The sequence below is a fragment of the Anolis sagrei genome, chromosome 4 (genome assembly GCF_037176765.1).
Source record: "Anolis sagrei isolate rAnoSag1 chromosome 4, rAnoSag1.mat, whole genome shotgun sequence".
Taxonomy (NCBI): domain Eukaryota; kingdom Metazoa; phylum Chordata; class Lepidosauria; order Squamata; family Dactyloidae; genus Anolis; species Anolis sagrei.
This window is the reverse complement of record NC_090024.1, coordinates 50,975,860-50,990,291: the sequence shown is the minus strand read 5'-3', so window position 1 is coordinate 50,990,291 and position 14,432 is coordinate 50,975,860. Positions and strand designations below refer to the sequence as shown.

General features: G+C 38.0%; 1 protein-coding gene across 1 annotated transcript; it reads left to right on the top strand.

The window, feature by feature from the left end:
• The first annotated feature begins 6,946 nt into the window (after positions 1–6,946).
• Positions 6,947–10,074, top strand: NPBWR1 (neuropeptides B and W receptor 1). The gene is made up of 3 exons (XM_060775301.2): positions 6,947–7,061; positions 7,608–8,003; positions 8,392–10,074. Exon 3 carries the CDS (start codon positions 8,694–8,696, stop codon positions 9,690–9,692), a length of 999 nt encoding a protein of 332 aa, XP_060631284.2. The 5' UTR covers positions 6,947–7,061; positions 7,608–8,003; positions 8,392–8,693; the 3' UTR covers positions 9,693–10,074.
• Positions 10,075–14,432: the final 4,358 nt, after the last annotated feature.

Here is a 14,432-nt window from a genome sequence, read left to right as displayed (position 1 = left end):
GGGAAAAACAAAAAAAGAAGTTATTTACTTTTGCAGGGAAAGATGTTCATTTACCTTCCTGAGAGAGCAATATCTGGTGGTGAAACTGTTTACATGAGTGCTGCGTATGTTACTCTCAATTCCTGCTCTGCAGTAGCTATTCACTGGTCAGCTGCTAATTTTGGACTTTCCAGTGAGTTTTTTAAATGATCATTGGAGGTGTGCATTTTTTTCTACCCCTCCCCCTTTATCCCACTTCCTTCCAGATTTTCAGGCTGTATAGATGAGGTCACGAAGAGTTGGAAGTGACTGGACAAATAAACAGCAAAATAGATGGGGCCTCAGTCTTATACATGCCAATAAGCTGGATATGGGTAGGATGCATGCGATTTTAGTGGAGATTACTTCACATGTACTATTTTCCCTAATGAACTCATGTTCCGAGAAGCTCACCAGGCAATACTTTGGTAGGCTTCAGACACATGATATTCTGGGCTCAATATTCTTCTCATGCATCCTTTTCCACACTTGAAACACACTTCTGTTAGCGTACCAGTACAAACAACCACACTATACCATTCCATCGTACTGTCTTCTCTTGGGCTGAGTTTCTTCACAAATGCCTAATGGAGTAAACATTATGTGTATGTGGTTACACAGATCTATCCAAAGACAGGATCAGTCTTATAGCTTGTTTACAGCATGTGGTTAATATATTGAGCATGAAGATCTCAGCTCTTGATTGATTGCAAAGTTAAGTAAAATCTGGCCTGGTTAGTACCTGGAAGGGAGATTGCTGGAGAGTACTAGGTGTTCTAGGATATATGCAGAAGAAAATATGGGATAAATCTCAAATAAAGTTGAATAAAACTTGCCAAGAAAACCCTATGGTATGATCTCTATAGTGAGAGCTGAAATGAAGGCACATAACAGCAAATATTGGACTGTAGTACTATAAATTGTGATTTCTGGAGATTGAAGGGCTGGGAAATGACATTCATAATATGCTCTTGGTCATGGGATACCTAAATATGAGTATATTTCATTATTACAACAGTCAATGAACATACTTTATTTTTGTTTTTAAAATAAACACCAAGACTTTGGAAACTGAGGAGGATATTTGTTCATTGCAACATGTGAGATTGTACAATGGAATATACATAGCGAGTTTCTCAAATTGCTTCTTGGGCAGGTGTTTTAATATTGATTCCAGGTGCCTCTAATTCCAATGTTCCTGCCCTTGATAATCAATACTATCTTAACTTTTGGAACTTTTAACGAGTGCAGCTATTTTAGAATAGTGGAACAGTTTGTTGACTTCTGCAGCCTGAGGAAGCTTGTTTATCAGCTCATTGACATCTTCCTTTCCCCCTATTAAATGAGAACATAAGCTGTTCAGACTCTGGGGTCATGGACTGAATTGATTGGTGTCTGCATCATCTTTTACTTTCATTTGGCCAAGTGAGATTTCTGTCTCATAATTAATTTCTAAAGTATTGTTTATCTCAAAACAATTGAGCTTCCTCCACAAACTAGGACACTGTTCTTCATAAATGCTAGTGATTACAACAGGCCAGGTCCATAGCCGGGGGTGAGGGGGGTTTTAAGGGTTCAACAACCCCCCACCCCCACCCCCCAGTGTGTCAGGTAAAAAAACCCTGGTTTACTCATGAACTTTAACTGGTTGATCAATTCATGAGTAAACCAGGTATTTTTTAATCTGGCACATTTCCAGAGGGGGGTGGGATTAAACCCTTAACCCCCCTCCTCTGGCTATGGGCTTGCAATAGGCTACTTGCAGGAAGTATGTGGGCCCTTATTTTCCAACAGCAGTTTGATTCAATAACTTTGATTCAATGTAATACTTACATTTTTGTTCGTGGTCTAAAGGGAAAAATATGACCTATATGACAGCAGGTTCCTCCTCCCTGTTTCCTTTAGGGAATTATATAATGACTATAGAGTTCTGTATTGAAACATGAATAAAATTTTATTAGTTATAAAGTGATTTGCATGATTTTGTGTCTCTCGGCATCTGCTATAAGCTTCTATTCCCCTCAGATTAGTTATTCAAATGTTAGGTCTACAGTTGCAGACAAGCCCCACAAGGATGATTTAATTTGATTTTAACAGATGTTTCTCCTTTTACTAATAGGAAAGTTCCATGTTGCAACACTTTACATTTGTTTACACACACACACATCTATTTATATTTGGGTTGTGTCGTGTGCTTTCAATTTGTTTCTAATTAATGGCAATGTTGGTGAACCTGGCACAGGGGTTTTTTGGCAGGATTTCTACAGAGGAGATTTGTCATTGCTCTCTTTTGAGAATGAGAGGCTAGGGACCTCATCACATTGACGTCCAAAACCATGGGGGAGTGGGGGAAAACCATTGCCCTACACCCTGCATCGCCTGTTGCATCTCTTACCTCATACCACAGGGAGAAGTTTTGCCACCCAGATTCCCCCTGTTCTTCCCTATGCAACACAGGAAGCCTCCTGTGCTCCCAGGGAAGTGTCCTAGCATGTTGCCAAGATTATTCCTCTATAGAGCCCCACCAGAATTGTTGTCTGATGGCATTCATCAGCTCTGTGAAGGAAGTATTCTGGCAGTGCGGTAGGATGTTTCAATCTCTTCCATATGTGGTATGACTTGCCTAACATCACTTAATGGGGAGCCCCCGGTGGTGCTATGGAATAAACCCTTGTGCTGGCAGGACTGATAGCCAACAGGTCAAAGGTTTGAATCCAGGGAGAGTGGGTTGAGCTCCCTCTGTCAGCTCCAGCTCTCCATGTGGGGACATGAGAGAAGTCTTCCACAAGGATGGTAAAACATCAAAACATCCAGGCATCCTCTGGGCAACATCCTTGCAGATGGCCAATTCTCTCGTACCAGAAGCAACTTGCAATTTCTCAAGTTGCTCCTGACACACACACACACAAACCCTAATGGGTTTCCATGAGCAAGGATTGAAATCTATAATGCTAGTCCAATACTCAAACCATGATACCATGCTAGCTCTGACATACTTGTGTTACCTGTATTTAAGTTCTGACTTATTTTGAAATGGCTCCCTGCCTCCACAGAGCTAACCAAAGCAACCCCTCTAGATATGGATCTTTGAAGCATTGCATTGATCTAATTTTCACTTCAGAAATTGAGTAATGGAAGGAAAGTATGCCTATTTAAATATATATGTATAATTTAATTTAAAAGATCAACATAGTGAGATCAGCATTGAACATCTATTGTTGAATTATGAAGGTTTGATCACACCTTTTTATTTGACCCCCCCCCCCCCCCCCACCAATACATTTCAAATGTCTGTTTCAGTGGACATTATTTTGGAACCAATTTTCAAGCAACTTTGAGGATTTTAGAGGGAAACGGGAAAGAAGAAAATTCTATTTTACAGCACTGCTTAGAGTCATATTAGATTTAGTCCAGAGAATGGAAAAAATGAAAAATTAAGAAAGCTGATATATATCATTATGTATTCAGATTTTTGTCACTTAGAGTAAGTCTTTCTGATTTATAGTCTTTTACATTAAATTTTTAAAACGAATTATTAAAGTTAGATAGATTCCTTGGAAAAGCAACTCAATTTTCTGTTTTCTGGCACGCAAAACTGTGAAGACATCTGTCTTAGATAACTGATGCAAGAAAAGGGTCTACATCCTGTTAGGCACAATATTGTGCCATGCATGCAGGGTATTCATATTGGACATTATGTAATGGCCATATGAAGATGATCAGACAGAAGAAGAGGTCTGCATGCAAAACATCTACCAATATAATGTCTATATGAGCCACAATGGGTTTTTGATCATTTTGAATGGGGTCTGATACCTCACTGTAAAGTTCCCAGAAGCCCAATGCAAATTATATTGCACATGCAATTGTACAACACGGTTGCATCTATGCACATACAGCAGTGATTCTCTTATGGTGTACTAAAATGGCATTGTATAAGGATTACAAAAATAACATATGTGGAGGTGTTTGATACACACAGAATGGTGCTTTCACAACTGATATTAGGTGTAAATTAATATTTTGCCCAGGTATGCACATTGCAAACTTGCATTGGAATCATTCACTCAATCATTCTTTCAGGGTAGTCTGTGTTAAGTCACATAAGCATACATTGTTGGGTGCCTTTCCCAGTCCTAAGCAGATTGAATTAGAAATCAAATATGCATAACATTTCAACCTTTTATCCCAGTTTCATATTTTTGACAAATAACAATGCTGGCAAGAAAAAATGTAATACACAGCAATAAGTCCATTAATTCCATTAAACTCAAATAACATTTGTGAGTGTTCTTTAAAATCATGTGTGAGTGTTCTTTACACTATGACTCTTGCCACATCCCTGTCATCTATTAGTAATGGTAATTTATTTGATATTAATATTTTATTTTATTTTTGGTATCAGGAGCAACTTCAGAAACACCTTCTATTTATGTATATAACAGAGATAACAGAGAAGTCACGTCTGGTGTGAGAGAATTGGCCGTCTGCAAGGATGTTGCCCAGGGAACACCCAGATGTTTGATGTTTACCATCCTTGTGGGAGGCTTCTCTCATGTCCCCACATAGGGATCTGGAGCTGACAGAGGGAGCTGATCCACACACTCCCTGTATTCGAACCTCTAGTCTGTTGGTCTTCAGTCCTGCTGGCACAAGGGTTTAACCCATTGTGCCATCAGGGTCTCCTATTAATAAATAATTATTAAATATTAATAAATAATTATGCATTTTATTTCTACCCTGCCACCATCTCCCCTAACAAAATCCAGTGAAGTGCCACATATAAACAATACATAAATCTAAAATGATAAACCATAAAATTACAAAGGTCAAAGCAAAAAAAAGGAAATGAAAAGAAGGAAAGAAATTTACTGGAGTATTATATTTAAAATGTTGTTTAAAAGGAGCAGATTAAGCAATAAAATAGCCATACATTTAATTACAATAATTAAATACACAATACAAACTGTAATCCTAACTTTATAATATGGCTTACCAAGGCTAAGGACTGGTTTGAATTCTGGTCACATTGTAGATCATGTGGGTGGCACCATAAAGATTTCAAGCTGCAATCCTAAACATATTTAATGAAAATAATTTCCCATGGCGCTCATTAGAACTTACATACTAGTAAATGTGCTAAAGATCTTCCTGTAAATTAATGATTCACTGTTTATGTTCAATTTCATTTGGAGCTGTGGGCGAATCATAATAACTTTATTGGTTTTAATAGTTTAGCCATAATACTAAAATTTGAGTCCTTTAAAAACTTTACTCTCTTGAGGGGTCTACAGTAATTAGATGAGACGCTATTACCATAATTAGACATTTGTGCATGGCTTTTTACAAATAATGGGAACAATTTTCCTAGTGCAGTCACAGAGTCTTTGGATGTTCTGTAAAGCTAAATAACATTATATAAAGTGTATTTACATAATGTATCTGAACTATTTTAGTTTCATGGATCACTATACAAAAATGGGATATGGAAGGTATAACATATAAGAAAAATATATAGATTATACACAAATCTAGAAATATGGACCCAAAATTGCATCAGCACTAATGTAGCACAACAATTCAACCAGGCCACGATACAAAAATACTGTAAAGTGTCCAAGCCACATAAAAAATATGATACAACGATCTTTGATCTGAATCAAACAATTTAAAATATGAGGAAAAAATAGCGAAACGGTCCTGAGTTGTAAGTGTTCTAATGCTAACAAGACCAAAGTGCTATTTAACTTTCAAATGTGAAGTCACTTCTAGACCTTGGATGTCATTGAGTTGTCTAGATTCCTACATAGATATCTTTTCTAGGATTTTGTTACATTCTCCAGCACAACTTAATGGTAACTTGTTTAGGGACCTTGTCAGACGTAACACCAAAGATGTCCCAGATCACTGCTTCCCGCCAACGTCCGCGCAGGGGGATGGGGACCTGCCGTCCCCATACGGCTTCCCCCCTTCCTCATCACATGGGGGAAGCCTGTGTTTGGCAGCTCAACCCATCTTTGCTTATAAAAAGATGGGAAGCCTGCCGTTATCTGCTGTCACCATTTTTTTTTTGGTGGCAGCAGCACTTCAGCCATGGAGCTGCCCCAGAAGTAGTTATCCAGTGTGATAGGAGTCATGGGACTCCATGGCTGAAGGCTGAAAATACTGCCCATCAGCAGATATAGGGTCTGTAGTTACAGGAGTGTTACTATACTTTTGAACCATTGAGATACATAGCAGTAAATTCTTTCAGTCACATTTATACCAGCTGTCTCCTTAAATGTCAGATCCATATAGTACTGTCTAGATTTGTGGCACTAATTCTAAATTTTATAATATCAATAGAATTAATGGTACAGTGGCTCATAAAATGTAGTTTTCCTATTGTCAATGTGGAGACAACATAAAGCGCCTCACGTTGGTGCAAATGCTCAATCATTCCTACAGCATATAAAAGCAGCAGACATTCATCTCAGCACCTTTCCACCTTCTATTTATCTATATAACAGAGATAAAGCTCTGCCAAAGACGAACACACAATCAGAGCACTCCTGACAGATGTCCATTCACCCTCTACTTAAAAAATCCCTGAGAAGGAGATTCCATCACACACAGAGACATCATAGTCCACTGCTGAATAGCTCTTACAATGAGAAAATTTATCCTAGTGTTTAGGTGGAATCTCTTTTATTGTAACTTGAATCCATTATTTTGTGTCTTAGGCCTCATTTACACTACCATATAATGGAGTTTGCAATTGCATTATATGAGTGTACACTGACCAGATAATTCAGTTTCAAACTGCATTATATGGCAGTGTAGATGAGGCCCTAGTCTCTAGAGCAGCAGAAAACAACCTTGATCCCTCCTCAATGTGACAGGATATAATAGGATTATTATTTCCACAAAGTATTCTGAGAATAGTGGGTTAAGCATGGTCTGTAATGGCAAAAAGCTAGAAATGCTGGGATATCTCTTTCTCTTCATCAGTGCCAGAAGTGGAGAAGAGGTTCTGCAACCTTGGTGTTCACCTGACTTTACAAGTAAGTGGAACAGAAAAATACTTTCTGGCATGCTTCTGCAACTGTCTTTAACTAAGAATTGAAGTGAACAGTTTTCAATGAATGTTTTCATGACTGAACCTCTTACTAAAAATAGAATTGCTGCCATACCATTAAGTAGATTGATTATTGAGGATATTTCTGATGAGAAAAACGCTAAATATATTAGAAGGTAGCTTATTTGTTCTTTTTTATTTATTTGTTTATTTTTGCATTTGATACAAAGCATTCAATATGGGGAGTGAGATTACATTGTTTCATATATTTATGTATATATGTGTGTGAGAGAGAGAGCAAGAATATATGTATGTAATATCCTGCTTTTCACTCAACATGGGACCTAAGAGATTTAGGTTTATAAAGATAATGATATGGAGATAATAGCATGTATTTTCTTGTTATCATCCAAAATAGAGTCATTTAATGAAATTGCTAGATCGTACATTCATAATGCAGGAAATATAGTACATTTTCCCCTCAGTAGATGGAAAGTTTCAATATTAAAATCAAGCTGAATTTGTTTCATAGTCGGATATGGAATGAAGAAATCAACAAAGAGGTGGCAACCATCCCAGCCACTGCCACATCAAGCTGTTAGCAACTTCTGGAGAAACAAATCTTTTAATGAGAAGAGAGAATTTGTACCTGCCATTGTGCTGATTGACCTGTGAGCTGAAACTGTCGAGCAGCATGCTGCGGTAGCACCTGTACGTAGTTTCCCTGCCAAAGGAATGAATGGGATTCGGAAGGGACTACCCAGGAAGTAAGCTCACAAAATCAGTTCAGAGATGCAGCACTTGAGGAGCTGTCCAGCATTTCAGCATCACAGCAATACGCTTGGGATTCACAGATTGCTGGTGTGCCTCCAGAGCAGAGCAACCGGGAAAGGATGCAGAGAAGGAAGATAGAGCCATGGTTAGTGAGGTAAGGGAAGCATCTTAAAGATTAATTAGTGAACAATTCATGCTAGACTGAGTGCAATAAATAGTACATGTATGCTTCTGAGAGGTAGGCTTGGGAGTCAATGAGCAAGAAGAGCAGGTAATTTGCATGTAGATAGAAATGAGTTTCATTTAGGATTCTTTAGTCACAGAAGCATGTGGGGTTTTTAAAAATGGTTTTCATTTTGTCCACACAATAATATATGCACTATGTTACTTCTATGCAATGCAAGGAAACACAATGCTTTTTAATATGAGAGGGAAGGAAGTTTTGTGGTTTAAAATGACATTGTATGTATATTTGATGACACTACTGAGCTAAGTTGAGAACATTTTGAAATTTATTTATATTTAAAATGTATTTGTCTTAGGACACCTGGACAGTAGGAGTGGTTTGAAGAACAAAAATTAAAAGGAAGCACAGAGCAAGCAACTGATCGTGTGATGGTTTAAATAAAAGAAAAAGAGAGTGCTATGCAAAGTAACTTGGATGAAAATCAGCTTATTCCACTAACTAGCTGGAAGGATATAGAATCTTAATGCAATCTCTGGTGCAAGGCGTTTCAAATGTATTGCTCTCACATGCAAGGTTTAGTTAAAGGTCTGAGACTATTAAAGTGATCTAAACTAAACATCATTTATCAGGGGAAAGTGAGCCTTGTCACTTGATACAATGGATAATCTTTCATCTCAACCTGAACTGAATGCTTCCTGCCCTGATGTGGATATTGGTTGCTACAGAAGAGAACACAGTTGGAACAATGTGTCAGACCCACAACTGATTCCTAATTTCTACATTGCTGTGCCGATCATCTACTCTGTGATCTGTGCTGTAGGACTCACGGGAAACTCTGCTGTCATTTATGTTATCTTAAAGGCTCCCAAGATGAAGACAGTCACCAACATTTTCATCCTAAACCTGGCAATTGCTGATGAGCTCTTCACTTTGGTACTTCCTATTAATATTGCAGATTATCTGCTTCTTCAATGGCCCTTTGGTGAATTCATGTGCAAACTGATTATCTCCATTGACCAGTACAACACTTTTTCAAGCATTTATTTTCTGACCATCATGAGCATTGATCGATATCTGGTGGTGGTGGCCACTGTCAAATCAAGGAAAATGTCTTATCGCACCTATAGAGCTGCCAAGACTGTGAGTCTGTGCACCTGGGTTTTAGTCACAATCATTATCTTGCCATTTAGCATCTTTGCCAAAATACATACGGAAGAGGGGCGGTCCCAGTGTGTCTTTGTTTTCCCAAGCCCTGAGAGTTTCTGGTGGAAAGTGAGTCGCCTTTACACCCTGATCTTGGGTTTTGCCATCCCTGTATCTACCATTTGCATCCTGTACAGCACCATGCTCTACAAGCTAAGACATATGCACCTCTGCAGCAATGCCAAAGCCTTGGACAAAGCAAAAAAGAAAGTGACAATAATGGTGCTGGTTATTTTGGGAGTTTGCCTGTTCTGTTGGACACCCTATCACCTCAGCACTGTAGTAGCCCTCACTACAGATATCCCCCAAACATCTCTCATTGTTGGAATCTCTTATTTTATCACCACCTTGAGTTATGCTAATAGTTGTCTGAACCCATTCCTTTATGCCTTTTTAGATGACACATTCCGGAAGAGCTTTCGAAAGTTGGTCGAATGTGGAACTTCCCAATAAAATCCCAATATCTTTATATAATATGTTTGGAAGAGTTAATGGACTTCAGAGAAACTTCAATGAATCAAAGTTAAATGGGAGAAGCTGTCATCATGGACCAAGTCTCTGCTCAATAACAAGAACTGTCTGCTCACTTCATCATGAAATGTTTCTGACTTGAGAAACTTGCTGATTCTCTGATATGGTGTCTATTAATTCTTTATTTCTCTTCTTTTTTCCCTCTCCCTTCCTTTTCTTCTTCTTCCACTTTCTTTTGTACTTATACTTCTATTCATTATGGGTTTCCATATTTTTAATGTGATTTGCAATATGTATTTTTGGAATGTGAAAAAAAGAAAAAACACTGGACAGTATTCATTGAAAAATAAATTTATTTGATGTTTTGGATGTTCTGTAAAGCCAAATAAAGTTATGCAAAATGCATTTGCATAATAAATCTTAATTGTGCTAGTTTAGTGGGCCGGTATACAGAACTGGGATATAGAAGGTCTAACAAATAAGAAAAATATAGAATATATACCAAAAAAAATCTAGAAATAGAGACTAGAAATGCATAATCTCTAAATGATACACAGTACAGCCAGAAACATAAGGTTACAACATCAAAATACTGTAATGTATCCATGCCACGTTAAAAATATGATACAACCAAATGAATTTTGGATCTCAAACTGAAAAGTATAAAGGGAAAAAACGGGAAAAACCCTGAGTTATGAGTGTTCTAATGATAACAAGACCAAAGTGCTATTCAACTTTCAGTTGCTAAGTCATAGAGTCTGTACAAAAATGTCTCCTTTTCTGAAACTCTGACACATCCAAATGAAGAACATACACAGTACCAACTAACCTAGTCAGTGAGGAACAAGGCTAGCTTTCACTTTGCTTGTCAGTTACTGAAAGGTATATTTTACATCACTGAGAGATTCAGGTTGAAATGTATTTGGTTGTTTAATGTTTTAAATGAAGTTATGATAGAATATGCTATTTTATTGCTTTGCACAGTATTTTAGATATAATACTTTTTAATATCTTTTTTTAAAAAAAGTTAGATTATTAAATTTCCTACACATGTGTATTGTCTATTTTTTTCTTTGTTTGATTGGGTTGCTAGTTTTATATCTGCATTTTGGACAACTTGGTGTATTACCTTCTTCCATCATATTTTACCACAAATTTATTGTACGTATGGTAAATAATTTGTTGTTATCGCAAAGTGATGTGTTCTTCAATGACAGAGAGTCTTTTCTTCGGCTGAGTGTTGTATTTCCTGCAGACATCAGAAGAAATAACAGTAGCAATAGTACTGGTGGGCAGAACCAGAGGAAAAAGTTCTCCTGCTCTTAACTACACAATCTCTCTCTCAATTTTATGATTTTAATCATCTCAATCTTACTCTCTTTTTGGTTTTCCTCCCTTCACATCCATCAGGGTACTAAAGGAAAGAGGGGTTGAATGTATTGCTTTTAAAGAGCTTTCAAATTTTAGCCTATAGTTATACATTCTCCAGTAATAAATTTTATGGAGCATTATAAGTCTAGAAACACATGGTAGTAATTCTCCTCCTCCTCTTCCATCTCTTCTTCCTTCTTATTGCTCTTATTGAACAAAAAACCCTCAAATTTCCACTTTATACAGATTAATTACCTTTAATATGACAGTCATTTTAACTTATTATTAAAAGCATTCAAATTCCATTTTATTTATTGGTGAGATCAACAGCTACAGCTTTAAAAGCACCAATAATTTGTTCTGATAAGATTTAAATATTCACAATTCCATTCCAAGCAATTTGTGAGGTTTTTTCTGAAATAGCCAAGAAAGGATAAGGAAACAAGTTTCTGTTATGCATGAAGCAATATGTTTCATATGAATATGAGCCCTCTTCAGTCAGAAGAGAGAATTTCAGGCTAAGTAACTATTCCTTATTTTTAAACCCAGGGCAGCTTTTAATGTTTTCATTAGATGGAGTTTGTCACAAGGCTTTCTCACGAAGTGATGCCTACCAGTTAAGCAGTGTGTATCAGAAAATAGGTTTGAACATCTAATAATAATGCTTTATGTACAGAATACCTTGTCAAGTACAGTGGATTGATTCTCTTCAAAACGTGTGCCAGGTGCTATAACTTTAATTATTACATTAATCACTTGTTCAAGGTCTCATAGAATCATAGAATCATAGAATCATAGAATCAAAGAGTTGGAAGAGACCTCAAGGGCCATCCAGTCCAACCCCCTGCCAAGAAGCAGGAATATTGCATTCAAATCACCCCTGACAAATGGCCATCCAGCCTCTGTTTAAAAGCTTCCAAAGAAGGAGCCTCCACCACACTCCGGGGCAGAGAGTTCCACTGCTGAACGGCTCTCACAGTCAGGAAGTTCTTCCTAATGTTCAGATGGAATCTCCTCTCTTGCAGTTTGAAGCCATTGTTCCGCGTCCTAGTCTCCAAGGACGCAGAAAACAAGCTTGCTCCCTCCTCCCTGTGGCTTCCTCTCACATATTTATACATGGCTATCATATCTCCTCTCAGCCTTCTCTTCTTCAGGCTAAACATGCCCAGTTCCCTAAGCCGCTCCTCATAGGGCTTGTTCTCCAGACCCTTGATCATTTTAGTCGCCCTCCTCTGGACACATTCCAGCTTGTCAATATCTCTCTTGAATTGTGGTGCCCAGAATTGGACACAATATTCCAGATGTGGTCTAACCAAAGCAGAATAGAGGGGTCTCAGCATATAGGTTCCCAGTCCCACATACTCATTCATGTAGAGATGAAAAGGAATTTTGATATTGTGAAGATTTTTGCACAAAGACACATCCTGGTTGATTGAAAAGCCCCAAATTTAATTCCTTTTTGATTTTGTACTGGGTTAAAATAAACTGACCTGGGGGCCTGGTATAAAAAAATTCTGATAGTACTAGGAGCTGACAGAAAACATTATGAGATAAAGATAACATATATGTCTCTACAAAATAAAATAATAAGAACACCATTTGGAGCTTCCTATCACCCTCCTTGCTCAGGGGACCTTAAACTGGCTAAATACATTGAATTGGGCTGTATTCACCATTCTTCATTTTTTAATAGTCACACTTTCCCCTTTTTTGTTCCAAAGCATTAGCTTTTAAATTAAACAACACTGAAAACAACTAGAGAAAATATACAGGTGTTCAGAAAACAAATTTGCATACAAATTTACAAATAAACACTTTAGTCTTCCTAGTCAGAAGACTCCATGCCTCTGTCATTACTGTCATAATCTGGTGCACTGTCCTCAGGGTTGCTCATGGCAGATGTTCTTTCCTCCACATTACCCTCCCTCAATTCATCTTCTGATTCATCCTGTGCATTAGAAATGCCATTTTTAAAAGCTTTTTACAACAATGTGCTCTTTGACAAAGTCCCATCTCTTAATGACCCATGTATACTTCAGTTCTAAGGATCAGTACTTCATATTTCCAGTGAGTGTCCAATTTGTTTGGTCATTATCACTCATCATCCACTCATTATACAAATAGCACAAGTGGTCTTTAAAGGGCTTGTTCACTGATATATCCAGTGGCTGCAAGACAGAGGTTAAGCCACCAGGAATCACTACCTCTTGTATCTTATTGTCACAGAGAAGTTGCTTCACTTCCTAGACAATGTGACTTTGGAAACTGTCTGAAACTAGCAGAGCTGTCTGTTTCCTAAGTGCATCTGCTCTTCTGTTTCACACAGGTTTAATTCAATCCACCATGAGTTCTAAGTTCGTCCAACTCTTTGTCTGCACCCATACACAAATCCCCCAGGGAAGCTGTACCCCCTTAGGCATTGTTTTCCTCTTTAAAATGATGTCTGACAGTAACTTCCCTTCATCCGTTATAATGGCAAGCATTATGGCACACCACAGTCTCTCATGACCACTGATTCTCATGGTGACACTGGATGAACCTTTTGGTGCAATAGTGCTGCTTCATGGCATATCAAAGAACTCTGCAGTCTGATCAACATCAACAATTTAAGAAGAAGGGTATGCATTTCTTTGCACGTATACAAGACAAATTGATGAAAGCTTGCCACCTTCTTGGTGTAGTCAGGTGGCAGCTTTTGATATAGAATGGTTCTCCTTCACAAAGACAGGTTGCGTCATCAGTCACATGAACCATATAACCCAACCATGACTTGCCTTAAACTGAGTGGGGGGAATGTTGTGTTTGTGGGCTACCTGCTGTGCTTGCATGTGCAACATCTCATAAGATACATTACAGCCATCAATTGTATGACATCTCCCTCACATACATAAAAACTTCCTCATCAAATTGTGGAAACCTGCCTGTTTTGGGACCTCTAAATGCAAACTGAGTAAGGATAATGTTCTGTAGCTTGATTTCACTTTCTGCCAGTCACATACCAACTTCTCATTTACATAAAACTGCCACCCTGCAGCTCTGTTTTCATGCTCCTCAGCAAAAAGAATGATTCTCAGCTTAAACTCCTCTGAATACCTTTTGAATTTGCCACTATTCATGGTCAGCAGTTCTAATGAGCACATAGTGTAGATGAACACAGCCTCTGTGAAGTAAACACTCCAGTGTTCCCTCCACATGTCTTTCTGTCCAGCCTCAAAGAGTTTTACTGCTTGTTGCCCCTTTTAACAAGAGCACATCACTTGCTCATCCAAAGACTCACCACCCACACCTCTGCCCAAAGGTCTATCTGCCTGCTTCATTCACTTACCCATCTACTCAATTTATTTTTATTTA